Source organism: Eucyclogobius newberryi, unplaced genomic scaffold (genome assembly GCF_026437365.1).
Source record: "Eucyclogobius newberryi isolate DKJ021-1_F unplaced genomic scaffold, fEucNew1.0.hap1 SCAF_5, whole genome shotgun sequence".
NCBI lineage: Eukaryota > Metazoa > Chordata > Actinopteri > Gobiiformes > Gobiidae > Eucyclogobius > Eucyclogobius newberryi.
The window spans coordinates 17,575,022-17,591,385 of NW_027316167.1; the positions used below are offsets into that span (position 1 = coordinate 17,575,022).

General features: G+C 41.1%; 1 protein-coding gene across 1 annotated transcript in view; it reads left to right on the plus strand.

The window, feature by feature from the left end:
* The first annotated feature begins 2,137 nt into the window (after positions 1-2,137).
* lgr4 (leucine-rich repeat containing G protein-coupled receptor 4) overlaps positions 2,138-16,364 on the plus strand; it is a 41,265-nt gene continuing 27,038 nt past the window's right edge. The window contains exons 1-2 of the mRNA XM_072464500.1: positions 2,138-2,347; positions 13,784-13,855. Coding sequence (XP_072320601.1) covers positions 2,163-2,347; positions 13,784-13,855 — 257 coding nt within the window. The 5' untranslated portion in view covers positions 2,138-2,162. The remainder of the gene's footprint in view (positions 2,348-13,783; positions 13,856-16,364) is intronic.

Here is a 16,364-nt window from a genome sequence, read left to right on the forward strand (position 1 = left end):
ATAGGGGGGTTGGTCCCGAGAAGAAGAAGAAGAAAGAAAGAATAATATTCCGATGCGAAAACAATGTTTCCCATTTTTCAAATATCATAAACTATACATTTTCGGAAAGCGCTCGCGCTTTCCTACCTCATGGTGTGGGTCCCTGGTCACTGACGGGTACTTTCGTTAATTTTGAGTGGGCTCCGCCCACTTTGTGTTTTTGGCCCTCTATACAGTAATAATGTTCAATTTTTGCATTACATGCTTATATGCACGGAACATGCAAGAGATGGGGAACGTATTTGTGAGCTACTTAGCGCAAATGAGTGCTTTATATGGGGATGACGACCGCTTCGCGGTCGTCATCTCAATGTAAAGTGCTCGTTTAGTGCGCACTTTTGCACGGGCTTCGCCCGTTTACAACGGTAATGTTCCATTTTCCTACTACTAATTAGTATGCACGGGACGTGCATGAGTGAAGGAGTGCGTTAGTGAGTGTTTGGAAGTGGGCGAGCGCTTCGCGCTCGATTTCGTGCGCACTACGTGCGCACTTTCGCAGCCGTGCTTCGCACGGCCTTACAAGATTAATAGGCCTCTCGCCAGCTTGTGGCGCTCGGGCCTAATAATAAACTACCCAACATTTAGCATACATGTGATATTAAACAATACACAATAGTCTACAATTAGGCTTATTAAAGGCTATAGTCATCAAGGGTATGAAACTACACGTCTCAGTCTTTGGCTTGTGGACTTTATGGAATCAGCCTATGACCGATAGACTACGAAAATATACAGAGGCCTGCCATGATCACTTAGTTTGTGTACTCATTGACACACAAATTAGGCCTTTAGGGTCAACTTTTTAATAAGTCAACGAGTGTCAACATTAGTTGGCCTGTAATGCACACACATTCACACTTAAGTACTTTCTATGAGGCTGAGTACAGTTGAACCAGTTAAGAAAGCGCCATCAGAGGAGCCATCTGCGCCAGGAGCAGAGTCATCCATAGTCACAGGACACAGGGCCCAGAGATGAGATGAGACACCAAACCTCCACCAGGGGCCCATGAGGGACAGACGCCTCTATAGTAATATGCTGGGTAAGAACCTTTGTGACGGTGTGGTCAGAGGAAACACAAGAGAGCTTAAAAATGATCAAATGAAAATAATTCTAAACTAACAATATATGTTAAAGCTAAGGCCTAGAATTTAAAATAAATACAAATAAACGACAGCATGAGAAGAGTAAACCGAAAATAAGTACATAGTAAGTAAGTAAGTCAATTTTATTTGTATAGCACCTTTCACAGACAGAGTCACAAAGTGCTTCACAAAACACAGAATAAAACAATAAAAACACAAAAAACTTACAGTGAGCAACAACAATATACAGTAAAACACATACAAAAACATACAATAAATCAATATAGTAAAACATGCTAAGATATACATAGGTGGGTTTTGGGCCTATACACACACACACACTTTTCAACAGAAAATAAAAACAGATAAGTGAATGGACTTGGAACGTCTCATGCATGTGTTTATGTCTGTGTTTACCTGCAGAGTGCTCGGTGCAGGCGCGGGTCGGGCGCTGCAGGCCGGGCCCATGCCGCACGTGTCCGGCAGGGTGCACGCTGCTCATGTCAGGCGCGAGGAGGGGGCGAGAGGAGGAATGGCTGAAAGCTGACGGCGCTCGCCCTCCTCCCGTGTAGGACACAGACCAGGACGAACCCCCTCCACGGGCGCTATCACCGCAGACTCCGCGGTGCACGGAGACTTTTTTAGCCTGTTACCGACTCCTCGTTAGCCGCGGCCGCCTTTGATGGGAAAGCGCCAAAAAAAAAAAAACCGCAAGGTATCGGCTCCTGTCGCACGCGCTGCTACTTTCTTTTCACGGACTAAACGGGGCTGAGAAATGTTCCCAAACGAGGTGACTCTGCATCGCGCCTGGAAACGGCTGTGACTTTCTAGCGGCCGCTCGTGGATCCGTTCCGTTGACGACCCCGCGTGAAGCAGAAGTGTGCATGCGTGTTTGTGAGACGAGTGTTGTGGAAAGCGGCGGCCGGGGCTTCACCTCTCCGTGCCCCGCACCGAGTCCTGAGTGTGGCTTCGACCGCGCACAAAGGCCCCCTCATTTCGCTGGCAGCTGATCAACCGCGCGCCGGGGGTGAAACAAAACAATGCGTGTGGATTTGTTCTGGTTGTGTTTCTGCGGGTTTCTCCGGTTGGGGGCCACCGGTCAGGGACAGCCGAGCGCCGCCGTGTGCTCGCCCGCGTGCAGCTGCGATGAAGATGGGGGCGCAGACTGCTCCGGTAAAGGGCTGACCGCCGTGCCCACCGGACTCCGCGCGTTCACCTACTACCTGTAAGTAGTGCACACGTCCCGGACACACCGCGGGGCTACACGGGGCGGGGGGGGTCTCTCCGCGCGCGGCACGTGGATGGGACGGATGGGTCACCGCGCGTTGGGGGGCCACACACTTTACGCACATGGCTCCAGTGTTTGGACTTTAATGAAGATGTCAGAGAGGAGACTGTCCACTTTGTTCACGTTGGGACGCTAAAAAAAAGGACTGTTACCGTGGGATAATGTGCTTTTCTCCCACAGATAGAGGCTATTTGAGTTTAATGGAGTTAGTCTAATAACTTGAGTAAAGCGTGGTCATTGTGTTACCCGGGGCCACATGGGGCCAGTGACTGCTCCTGTCCTAAGAAACTCAGAGGAAATGAAGATTTAAATGCAGAATGTTATAGACAAAGTGCTTTATGTTCATATTGTGCAGAGAGTTTATATTATGACAACAAATAGCCTTTACACTTAAGTCTCCTGGATGTAACCGAGCTGTTTACAATGTTGGGACGTTAACAAGCCTCTAACTGACCATGTAATTGTTAACTTTCACTTTGGGGACACTGAATGAGCACTGAGAGAGTGCCTTATAACAAGTGTACTACATGTTTTTCGAGAGTTTTGAAGTACTAAGCTTGTAATAAAGTTTTTTTCTGAACAATTAGCAAATGGAGCCCATACATTATGTCTACCAAAGGGCCATCATGCAAGTTTTGAGAAGGTTTAGTGTAAGATTAAGTTTATTTAAGACATTTAGCTTCATTCAAATCTTGCTTTTAGCCACCATGTCACTCTGTTCACTGTCTTTCGATATTGTTTATACTTTTTCAATAGTACGATTTAATTCGGGTTCAATATTTTTCATACTTAATAATCAAAGTTCACACTTGGTCCTGGTTTGAGTCCAGTTTAGCCCTGATGTAGACTTGGTTTGGTCCTGTTCTTGTTCGGGTTTAGTTCTTGTCCAATCCAGGCCCAGTTCCCCATTTAGTCCCATTTTAATCCCAGTTTGTAAATCCCAGTTTGTGAAAATGTGAACAGCACAGTCTAAATAACAATTGAACCACATTATTTTTCCATATGCTTTTATTGAATGCAAAGAAGTGACGCCATCAATATCATTATGTCACCAAATATTGCATTATACACTGACAAAGTTTCAAAATTATAGGCAACACATTGTTTTGACTTTGTGTGAATGTTCTGTCATTTTTTCAGCCAAGCGCTTCATAAATGTGACAAGTTTTCACATACCCTCACTAATACTAATCACACTAACTAGTTTATTATAATCTTATTCATAATCCTTCCTTAGACCTGAAAAAGACGTATTTTTAACGATTCGAGAAATCCACAAATGCACTTGTGATCCCTCCAAATCATTTAGTAACTTAGTCTTGTCTGTCTTTGCCATTACAAAGGTCTATTTCACCACAGCTTCAATCGTACAGCCAATACTCAGTGTGTGTAGAAAGTTGGCACATGTTACACTACAGGAGTGGTACCGAGTTGATGATTGCCCCGGGAAGAAACTATTCAGGTGGATTTCACAACTCTCAGGTTAATCATAAACCACACATGCCAGTCACCTCACAGTGAGCAAAGAACCAAAATATATCGAGGTCTATTGTAATTACTGTTTCTCTGTGTGTTTGAGCAAACAGATAAGTGAGACTGTAATGCATGTTTGTGAAGTTACATTTGAGAAGGTTTAAGCTCAAACTATTTTCCTCGTGACATATTGTGGTTTATTGTTTTGTTACAGTTTTAAAGCTTGCATATACACCACATCAAAATTGGGACTTTACTGGGACTAAATCCAGAAGTAAAGACTTGAACTGGACTTCAGAACTAAACTGTGATAAAAATCAGAACCAAACTGAACCCAGTGAGGAAAAGGAAAGGACATTGATTGAACATTTTTTGTTTTCATAGAAGTCTATAAAATATTATTATAATAATAATCTTTGTTGCTCTTGTTTTATGGCTAAACTCACATGCCTGTTTTGCAATACCGCCCTTGGTAATTATGTTTTTTTAAGAAATCATTACACTGAATTAGGTCTACAAAGGGAAAATATAAAGGAACATAGAACATTATAAACAATACTGTTCCATTTTTATTTTGTTTGGAACTTCAAATCCTTTATCCTGCTCCAGTCAATTTATCACATGTACAGTTTATGAAGTGCAAATACCCCTCCTTAGTTCGTGTTATTAGAGATCTCCATTGTTAATAAAGTGTTAGGTAATGTAAACAGAGGAAGTAGATGCACTTTGTCACGACATGCCTTGCCAGGCTAAACTGCTCACGCAATCCTTTACTCAGAAACTGAATCGATACATTATGGGCTCCGTGACATTTTCACTTAAGCAATGTTTTGACAAAGTGATAGTGTGTGCCCCTCGATGCCACAAACAATGTGTTGTTTTTTTCTAGATTGTATCTCGCTCTGTGCTTCGTTATTCAAAGACTGTAGCATGTTTTAAGGCCGTGAATGCCACCAGTGTTTTCCAGCTTATACGACTGCAGAATTAGAAAAAAAGGGTATAATTAGAGCTGTGGACTCAGATTTGATTGAGTCAGGTCTTAACCAGGCGAGCTCTAAACTGGGACTAAAGATACGTTCATATTTGCACAGATTATATCAAAATTGGGACCTAACTGGGACAAAAACTGGAGCCAAACCTGGACAAGAACAGGATTTAACGAGACTGCAACGATACCAAACTGGGCATGAACCAGGATGCCCACCTCAAGACTAGTTTATCAACCCTTTTATGCACAATTACTCTTAATTAGACTTAATTAGACTCACTTATCTCAACTGTTTTCCAATACGGCAGCTACATTTGTCAATTCTCAATAAAACTCTCAACAGTAACTTGGCGCCATATTGTGCAGTCGTAATTTGAAGTATGCGAAGTGTCTTGACCCTGTTGTCTCATTTGTCCCTCTGGCCTCTTGCACTGTGGTTGTCCCTGGGTGTTTTGTGTGTGGTGCCGGGGTTAGGGATCAGGATGGATTAGTGAGACGTTCTGCAGCTGCACAGGCTCCTGCTCCTAAGCCACACTCGAGTTAGATGTAAACACTTCAGTCTTATCAGAGGGTTTGTCGCTATTTTTATGGTTTATTTTATATGGACTCAGATGCCACTCATAGATACACTGATAACTGACGGCCAATAGTGTTTTCGTTGGTTTATGGCATAATTAAGTCCAACAACACTCTTAAGTCATCAAGATGAAATTCTAACTATAATTGAGGCATAGTTATTCTTTCGTAACATTATTTCCACTGTGCATTTAGAGTTATAGTGGATTACCTGTTATGCATTTTCCCTATACTCTGTAAGTAGGCTATAATATATCCTACCTTTTGTTCATTCTAAACTGCAAAACTGATCTAAAACAGCTTGGTAAAAGAAATGATAAGCCCCGCCTCTTCATAGTGTCATTTGACTGTAGCAAGCAGCGGATTTTCATTTTCTTGGTTTTATTGTTTAAAACAATGTCTACCCGGGGGTTCCTCAACCTTATGTGTTTGACCCTGAGTCTAAATTTTGTAAATTAACGCTAGTTAGCAAACTGAAATGGGCGGGGATAAGGGGTCGGTGAAAACAGATTTTCGGAGCAACTCATGCAGGTGCAGGACATTACAGGTTTACTCAAATATGCAGGAATCAATCAAATTACAACTCTGAGTCCAATAATGACAAAGGAACACGTTATAACATGTCTAAATTTAGTTTAGCTCATAAATGTTGATTTAGCAAAATATGTCCCCTTTAATAACCAACGAGTTGTAATTCTCCATTTTGTTTGTTTGAGATTTTATTTTAGTTCCTCTTTAGAAGTGTGTGAAGGTTCTTCCAAATGTATTTTATGATGTAATAGTTGCTCAAACATCCCTCTGGCTTATTCCAAGAAACACTACATGTATAAAGTCTAAAAGACATATTGATTATGTGGCTGTATATTTCAGGGCAAATGTTACAGAGGTTAAACACATCCTCTCTATCGACTTGGCTCCGGGCAGCTGTACTTTTGCTCCATTATTCACGGCTTGATGACTTTTTCTTCAGGAAGGACTCTTGGAAGTGGAGGAGCTGACATGTCTCTATAAATCAGATGACATTGTTGGAGTGGACTCTTACCTACAGCCCACAGGGGCCTGGGCTTTGGCCTGTGTTTTGGAAACAGACCTGTCATAGGAAAGCAGATGAGAACCTGAGAGGCCCTTGGTAACAACGCAAACACTCCTAAGAAAGTATGAGCATAATATCTGCAACTGTCGCTTCTGCAGACCAGGGATTTCTCCCCTACAGTTTGAACAAAAACATGAGAACACATCTGCACTGTACACATACAAAACCACAAGGCAGAATAATTTACACTTAAGTCTATATCAAATTAGATATTTGTTCATAGTAGAAAACAAAACATGTTCTGTGCATCCATTAATCAATTGTAAATGGCAATAGCTCTCAAACTGATTAAGATCCTGTGCAAAAACAACCATATACAGACAAGTACTTGTAGAAAACATCCTTGTAAGTGAAAAGGCTGATGAAATTCCCTTTCACATTTCTGTATTTCATAATAGCTTTAAATACTAATACAATTTTTGGTTGACTAAAAAAACTTGTGTTTGAATTTGACAGCTTTGATCACCTGAAACATGAGCTATAAAAGCCCAAAGTTGTTTTATAATCAGTATCACATCTTTTCCTTAGTAACAAAGTCACTAAAAGATTATTCCTGTTGGTTATATATAATGTAATATTTGAAGAGCTTAAACCAGGAAAAAGACTTTGGGTAAACAAAGTCAAAACCAGACCTTTTTTGGATACAGTAAAGTGAAACTACAAGAATGAACCATCAACTGTCGGCTCTGAGGAGCTGCGGCTTCACCGCTGGAGCCCTCACTCCATTTTAAACTCAATGATACTTTTGTTCTCGGTCAGCAGAGGTGAAAGGAGCCAGTCAGAACTTCCCGCTCTAAACAGGACAACTTGTGGCCAGAGAATACTTATGGGACTGCAGTGCGATGCCTAATCAAAAATCATTCTGAATTTAGCCCATTTTTACTGAGAGGACTGATATTTAGTGAATATAACATACACATTAAACAGAGTTTCCTATCAACTACATTTGATATTTTTGTTGATTGAATATATTTGTATCCGGACCAGTGCTAATACAATACAAAAGTTCCAACTCAGTTTTGATACTGAGGCTCAATACAAATTTCGATAATGATCCAGGGAATGGTGCATTGTTGACTTGTTGGTCACATGAATGTTTGATATTTTACACAAATAAATCTACTCTAGCATGTTTTAGGAGCAAGATTTTTCCCTCGTTCTCCATTTAAACCAACGAAGTTCCCGCTGGACCGAAAGTGCGATTACAACAAAAGTGCTGATACTGGGAGAAAGAGGAAAAAGTGTGCGGGACAGAACAAGGTCGATAGATAATATATGACTAAAATTTGCCTCCACACTTTTCCATTGTGTAAATTCCCTGTTTTATTTAGATCATTTCTCAGACCAAAGTGTCTCTTTGAACCTCATCACTGCTGCTGCTGCGGTTACTGCAGCTCCTCCTCAGTTTCTTGTCCTCCGTTTCTCCTCGGTCTCTCCTCCTCAGTCTCTCCTCCTTGGTCTCTTCTCCTCAGTCTCTCCTCCTCTGTCTCTCCTCCACAGTCTTTCCTCCACAGTCTCTCCTCCTCGGTCTCTCCTCCTCGGTCTCTTCTCCACAGTCTCTCCTTTTCGGTCTCTCCTCCTCGGTCTCTTCTCCACAGTCTCTCCTCCTCTGTCTCTCCTCCTCGGTCTCTTCTCCACGGTCTCTCCACCTCGGTCTCTTCTCCACAGTCTCTCCTCCTCAGTCTCTCCTCCTCGGTCTCTTCTCAGTCTCTCCTCGGTCTCTTCTCCACAGTCTCTCCTCCACAGTCTCTTCTCCACAGTCTCTCCTCCTCAGTCTCTCCTCCTCCGTTTCTCCTCCTCAGTCTCTCCTCCTCCGTCTCTCCTCCTCAGTCTCTCCTCCTCAGTCTCTCCTCCTCGGTTTTTCTCCACAGTCTTTCCTCCACAGTCTCTCCTCCACAGTCTTTCCTCCACAGTCTCTCCTCAGTCTCTCCTCCTCAGTCTATCCTCCTCGGTCTCTTCTCCACAGTCTCTTCTCCACAGTCTTTTCTCCACAGTCTCTCCTCCTCAGTCTCTCGTCCTCGGTCTCTCCTCCTCAGTCTCTCCTCCTCGGTCTCTTCTCCATAGTCTCTTCTCCACAGTCTTTTCTCCACAGTCTCTCCTCCTCAGTCTCTCCTCCTCAGTCTATCCTCCTCGGTCTCTTCTCCACAGTCTCTTCTCCACAGTCTTTTCTCCACAGTCTCTCCTCCTCAGTCTCTCGTCCTCGGTCTCTCCTCCTCAGTCTCTCCTCCTCGGTCTCTTCTCCATAGTCTCTTCTCCACAGTCTTTTCTCCACAGTCTCTCCTCCTCAGTCTCTCCTCCTCAGTCTCTCCTCCTTGGTTTCTTCTGCTCAGACTCTGTCTCTCACACTAAAATTATCTGTGTGAGAAGTTTTACTCCTAAACTGATTGTTTAGGAGTAAAACTAGTCAAACGATGTCTGAAAAAAACATTGTGTTTTTCGTGAATTTGTGGCACATTTATTTACCGGTAATGAGAAGTTTAGTCTAAAGCTTTTCTAGAACTTTTAAAAGTCTGTAACTTTGTCACTTTTGTCTTTTTGGCTCAGAATAAAGACTTGAATAAAATGTATATTCGTTGCATACTATGGCATAAACTAAATATTCTTGTCTATGATGATTATTGCACCAGTTGTCTAACATGGCACTGTCATGACTGGATTTCTCCCACAGTAAGTCTGTAGGTCTCTGATTTTGCAACAGGAAGCTATTATTATCATTACCTCAACATTAAACGGGTTGGTCCTGTGTGTATTGTCCTAGACACTCAAAGTTGTTTTTAAGGAATTAGTCACGCACTGCTGGTCAAACTCAATGGGGCTTATAACCTCCGCCAAGGAGAGTATGTTCTCAACAACACTGGACAGTTACATTGTTTGGCATTTCTGTTTTCTTTGCTCAAACTCAAAATCTGACTCAGATCCTCATGTTATTCCCCAAACTATATTGCCATAAAATTATATCAGAGATCACAACTTTATCCCAGCATTTTATCAATTACGGTACTCTTGTGCCACTGCAAGATCAAGTCCAGTTTGAAACATTTTGAAACTGCAGAGAAGCATGAGATGGCAGAGATAAGAGCGGGACATTATAGCATGCACAAATATGCAGACTGATAAGAGCCGTTGTGGTAGGAAGTTATGGACTTTCAATGTTTACTATTTATTGCTTGATACAATGTTAAGAGTTGTCATGGTTGCGAAATAGTTTTTTGTATTTAAAAAATAAATACAAATGGCTCTCAGTATAAATTCCTCATTTTAGGCTGACCTGAACATCAACAAACAAATGATTTCATTCATTGACATTCGACCTCACCCAAAAATCTAATTATAACATTTCTGAATTCTGCTCCAAAACCCATGTTTTTTGATGGGTGATTGTGAACCTCTCGATTTAAAATTAAACATTACATTGATGATTAGAAATGACTGAATCTTAAGCTTGATTCATTTTTTTTTACTGATTGCCGCCCTACCTTTCTGTGTGGGAGGGCATGGACTGTGAAGACATAGTTCCTTGTGTGGATAGAAGTAATCAAAAACTACAATGTCTTAAATTACAGTAACATTAGTAGACAGAGGTTAAAACTGTCAATTTTATTTTAGTTAGTCAAACATGCAGTGGCATTGTGGGTAAATAGGAAAGTCTCTTTTGGGCTGTGCAATAAATCAAATTGAAAATTGTGCTTGAAATTATTGTGCTGTTTATTCAGTTGCAAAATGCAAAGCAAAAGCAAAGCAAAATGCTGTAATTGAAAATACAGTGTCAAAAAACATCACTAATTTAACAAAATGTTAATTTTGATAGTATAGAAGTGATTGTGTGGAAATAACTTTAGATTATGTGATGAAAAAGGTACTATTACTGTGCAGCCCTAGTCCTGGATGCGCACCACACTACATCCAATAAGAGACACAAAATAATATTCACAACCTTTTGTCAAATCAATCAAGTCTCTGAAATGATCACACTTTAGTTGAATTTAATTGTATCAGCGGTAAGTCCCTAGAGTTGTCAGTTTTAGATCTTTATTCAAAGCGGGAAACACAATACTGGAAATGCGTTCGTTTACAGTTTATTTTATTAGTTTTGTCAGATGTTTTTACTCTTATTTCTGTTCTTCTTAATGCAGACAAGCAGGAAACATTGTACTATTGCCTGTTGGCACTTTATAAAGGGCAATTTTCAATTTTAATAGTTTTATTGTGCAGGGAACGAGCACTGCGATGTGTGTTATCAGTTAAAATGGTTGATTGTTTCTGTATTCACTATTCTTATCAGGTCGTCCAGTCATTAGTTTGTGTAAGGTGGGGCTCTCCAATGAATCAAATCTATAATTGTTATTTTAATTTAGAGGCCAATGCATCGGTTGGCTGATTTATGGGACTGATACTCTTTTAGCTTTCACACTGAAGGCCCTAAATCTCTAGCACAGGCCCATATGTAGTTTGGGCCACTAATTTCTTAAAGGAAAGACTTTATTTTAATACTTTATTGCAAAGAGAGCACTTCACAAAATGTGATTACACTGCTCCATTATGAGTTAGTAGTAAAACAAGGTTGTGGATGTCTGAAGCAGTTTGCAGTGATTTCCAAATCATATATTTTTGGGAAAACTGAAAAAAAATCTACCCTACAGATTTGATTAATCAGTCGACCAAATCTTTATTAGTCTACAAATAGTTTTTGCTGGGATTATGAGGATTTGGGAGTAAATTGGGAGTTTTAACTGCCTCTTTTGCACATGAATGAATTCCTGTGATCTTGTGAGTACAGTTTAGGTCAGATATTTGGTCAGATCATAGAGATACTTTATAGTTATAATGGTTCTGCCCCTCAAAACCTGAAGCCAAGACACTGCACAGGCTTCTATCCAAACAAAAGTGTCACAAAACATTACTAATACAATGTATTAGTTCTTTCGCTACAGTCTGATTTTGACACTAGATGTAATCGTTGGAAATCATCGCATTTTGAACAACGAACCAAATAACCGTGACTATAATGTCTTCAGTCAAGCTAGTGCAAGGTGTGCTGCCATGTTTTTCTTGTTTCAACAGCACAGCCAACGAAGGCACCTGGAATAGACATTTTGCGATACCCGTTTGTCGAAGTGCTTAGACCTGTCACCATTTATCACCTCTGCATTTTTAGCATCCTGTGTAATCTGTCATAGCGTGAACAGACCGAGCCCGTAATGAGTCTAGCAGCCAGATTCACAGGAAGGCGAAAAACATGACCCCCCCCTCAAAAAGAAAAAAAACTTCTGTATGTGGTTTAGCCCGGGGAAGATTTAGTCAAATGTTTCAAAATGTGGTCTGCGATGTACGCGTCTGACCACCTGCGGTTGTCCTACGTCGCCACGGATGTTGAAAAAAAGCCAAAAAATAAAAAGCACCATAGTGTGGGTGCGTGTTGATGGAAGGTGGATGGTGCAGTCTGTAAGGTAATTGGATAAGCAGGTAAGTGGAGATGGGACAGGGTCATTGGGATGGGAAGGGTCTGTCAGGGCCCGCCTTTTAGGGGGTTAGGCCTGCGTGTGTGTGTGTGTGTGTGCGTTCATGCGTGTGTGTGTTTGTGTGTGTGAGGGGGACTGCAGAGGAAGGGCAATATGATCCCGACTGGATTCAGGGGCCCACACTTTAGGTCCTAGAGCGATCTGGCAGTGAAACTCAAGATGCGGCGTTCAGTGGGGTGCAGGGCGGCGGACGACTTATTTGTGATGTTTGTTCAGGCCTGAAGTTGCCATTGCTTTAGGTAGATGTAAAAACTGCTTATGGCTAGAGGTGGGTTATATATGAAAAAATTGCAATATAATTACAATTAGAAGTTTGAGTGGATCGTCTATAATTCAAACTATTAAAACGGCCACAAAAAGGGTTAGGGTTAACGAGTATAAAGTGATATTTCTGCGCTTGTGTGGTTCATTTTATGGTCCATTAGTGTTTTGTGCGACACTTGAACCCGAACCAAGATTTACATGCACATTTCAGCACATTTCTGATGCATTGTTAAGCTATTGTTGTAATTAAAACTAGTAAAATAACCTCGGAAAGAGACAGAAAAGTGATATTTCTGCAGTTTTGTGGATCATTTTATGGTTTATTAATTTTTTTGTGCGATACATTAATCTCAAGCAAGGCATTTACAGGCACATTTTATTTCTGATTCATTTTTTTTCTGATTTTTATGATTATCATCGAAATAATGCAAAAAATCTGGAGGTATTCATTTTTGTCAGTATCGCCCACCCCTACATGTGACAGGTTTTTCACGTATTTGTAATTATTTGATGGAACAGAATCTGTGGTAGATATTTATCATAGTTTTGCACCAGTCAATTGTCCTTTGTGAAGAAAAATCTAAAGAAAAAAGTTTCAGGAAGTAGTAATGAATCCTCCTCCTGGAGAAAAGTCAATAAGTAATAGGTTACAACTATTGTATATATTGGTTGTTTTCAGATGTTAGAATGCACTTATGTCCCTGTTTTAAATAAGAACTAAAGCCATTGTTAGCCTTGATTAAATAAAACCTTCAGATATTGAACTGGACCGTCTTTATCCTGTCCCAATGTCCACGATCCTGCTGTGTTTAACCTGTCCTGTATTACCTTCTCCCAGGGCCAGAGTGGTATTGTCCTTATTCAGTGGAGAGTTTTGGACGAAAGGCTGAATGTTATTTAAGTTTCGTAAGTTGAACCAGCAGACTATAAAATCTACACTCCTATTAGCTGCGGTGGGGAAGCAGATCAAGTCCTGTGAGCATATTTTTCATGCTGCTACACGCCTATCTTTACTTCAAGTTGAAAAATGAAGATCCCTTGGGCTAAACAAGGCCTTTTAGAGGGTTCTTGTTGAGGTTACAGTTATGCAGGCACAATCAAAGTGTCTGATACGAAGCATGGGTGACACGACAACTGTCCCTTTTGCAAGCACAATGTAGATGTTTCATGCATTACGGCTTGAGATTCTGACTTTAAACATACCTACCAGTATTTTCATTCAATTAACAGATGTTACTGCTGAAAAATACCTTGAAAAACATGTATGCTTACTGTGAGCCAGGTCGCCTCTCCACAGATCAGACCTGTAACTCTGGCCCGGTGGTTCCACGTGCAATTGTCAGCAAAAAAGTTACATTTCAAGTCCTTTTAGTAATAGTATGTTTGTTAAGTGCTGATTATGACCATGCATTGTTGAAGAAACTGTGTCAATAAGTGTGTTTGTGTGTTTCTTTCCACAGTGACCTGAGCATGAACAACATCACTGAACTGCCAGCCTTCGTCTTCAAGAACCTGCCCTATTTAGAGGAACTGTGAGTACATGTCCCCCGGGTTAATGCCCCCCCAGGTTAATGGTGTATTTATTCCGTCCCCGTGTTGAGATAAGAGTTTTAGCTGCGAGATATGCACCTGGCAGCTTGAGTTATTCCTAAATCAACACATACACAAGGCACAGAGTCTGCCCTTCCTCTGCGCTGTAGGTCGCTTACTGAGAACTGCATTTGGCAACAGTCACTCACCATTCATGAAATCAGGCAGTTATAAAGACGCACTTAAGCTCCATCAAAAAAGGTGAGACAACGTGCTTTTTCTGTCACGTGACATCCTGATGTGTGCTTTTAAGGGATTAAAGGTGGCAACAGCACTGTGGGGCCTTGGAGAGCGGCACCCATCTAATCTCGCTGTGTGGTTGTTATTTCTCTTTAAATGATCCGCTGTCTGGCGCAGAGGGCATGATAAAATCAGTCTGCCTGATATCAGGTAACACACGCAGCCCTGTCTGTGAATGACCAGCAGCTCGTTGTGCCAGGGGTTTTCAAAGCCCATGTGCATCTTTCAGTCTCCGAGTCTTCCCCCTCTTCGTGTTCATGCGCAATCTGCTTTGTCAAAAGGCAATTTACTTTTCAGCGCATTGTGTGGAGGAATGCAGGGCAGGAAGGAAGAAGGCAAAACAATGGTTACTGTGGCAACAGGGCAAAAAGACTAAACCCACCCAGTTTCTCCCAGGCCTTTTAGCGCACACATGTCCAACTGAGGCTCAGGGCACAAAAATATACCCATGACTCACTATTTTTTGGCCCCATTGAAATTTGAGACATATTTTTGCAGCTAATACTTGCCAAAGTAAACAAAGGTGTGATATACAGCATCCCTGCCTTTCTGGTCTTTATGTGTCCAAAATAGTGGGTACTATATTATAAAACAGATCTGTATCTTTAATTTGATGTTGGGTGTTACTCTTAATACTGATCTTTATCCAATCCTTTATCATGAGCACAATAAACTTATTATAGCAGTAACAAGTGGGGTGCAGTTAATGTTATTTGAATGAGAATGAGATCCAGATTTTGAATCGACAGGTTTACAGTCAATCCTGTGGCTGTAGAAGAGTTTGGAGTAGTGTTTGGACTTTGTTTTTAGTGAAATTTCCCGTTTTATGTTATGTTTATGTTCATGAAATAACTGTATTTATGGCAGGACAAAATCAACCCGCATGAACACAATAAAAACAATATTAAAAAAGTACATAAATTATATTGACAATAATAGCATGAGCAACAAACATGAGTAAATGTTACTGGCAAACTAAAAATTGCATCCGTAACACTGCACGGTAGTCTTAGTTGAAGCTCTGTTGTCTTTGATCTCGATTATCACTTAACTGTCACTGGAAATTGTTGATTGACAGACCATTTCTGATCCTCTTTCTCTTTTTTCTGTGAATTGCACATTGGTCTTTGTGAACTCTGGTAGATGAGTTTTTTTGCTCCAGAGCTACAGCAGTGTCAGTGAACTGGAGCACGAGGCCTCGGGGCAGAAGGAGACGAGAGAGATGACAGAGATAGATCAGGCGGCTAAGAGCGAGCGGACGTTTTTCTTATAAGACACAACTCAAGCAGGAATAATATCGCCTGCTTCGTAGTCACGCAACTCCCCTCTGGCCTCAGTAATCCCAGCCAAAGGCACAACAAAGCTCTGCAGACGTGATGACAGCTCCTCAGCAGTTTGTTGATATTCCTGAAACTTACCTGTGACCAATAAATCAGTCGACTGAAAGCGTGACATCTGGGCTATGGCTTTGGCTTTAGAGTTGGGAGGCGCCGAGCGTTTGCAGTCGTTTATATATAATGCAGTGGAAATAACTCAATGGTTTGATTCCCACTTGATTGGGGAACAGATATGGGACAAGAGCTCGTGCCACAAGATCTGGCAAGATGAAATTGTCAAAAGATTGTGCACACATGAAATGAAGGAAAATTATTATTGTTATATTATTATCTTTTATGTTTTTTGGGGGTGGGTTTTCATCTGTTTACATTGCTTTGGACAAAATTGTGAACCGGACAATGCAATTTATGTCAGAATCTTGTCTTGTCTCGTTCTCGTGGACCAGTCTCGCATTTGTTATTGTTTTGTTGAATTAGCTTATGATCTGTAGTGTGTTAAGTTTGAGCTTGATCTATAATTTTACTCCTCGACGTTGTAATAATGCACCAGGCGACATTAACTTTAACTAATTTGACATATAGTACAACTTTTTGAGTTTTGTGTGTCAGGAAATGGTTCAGTGATACAAACTGAGTGACTCTTCTATTTCCTTTTTGCTCATTTTACCTCATACTTTCTTGAGTGTTTTGTAATGTACTTTTTTTTTTATACTAGTTTTTTTCATTTAAAGCGCTTTTCAAAGGGGCACTGGTTAACTTTTCTGGTGGAAGTTACACTACCTTCTTTCCTCCATAGTCATGTGGCATTAAACTCACCTGTCATCATGGAAAGGGGCAGGTGGCATCATCACGCCAAGTTACAGGTCAGATCTAT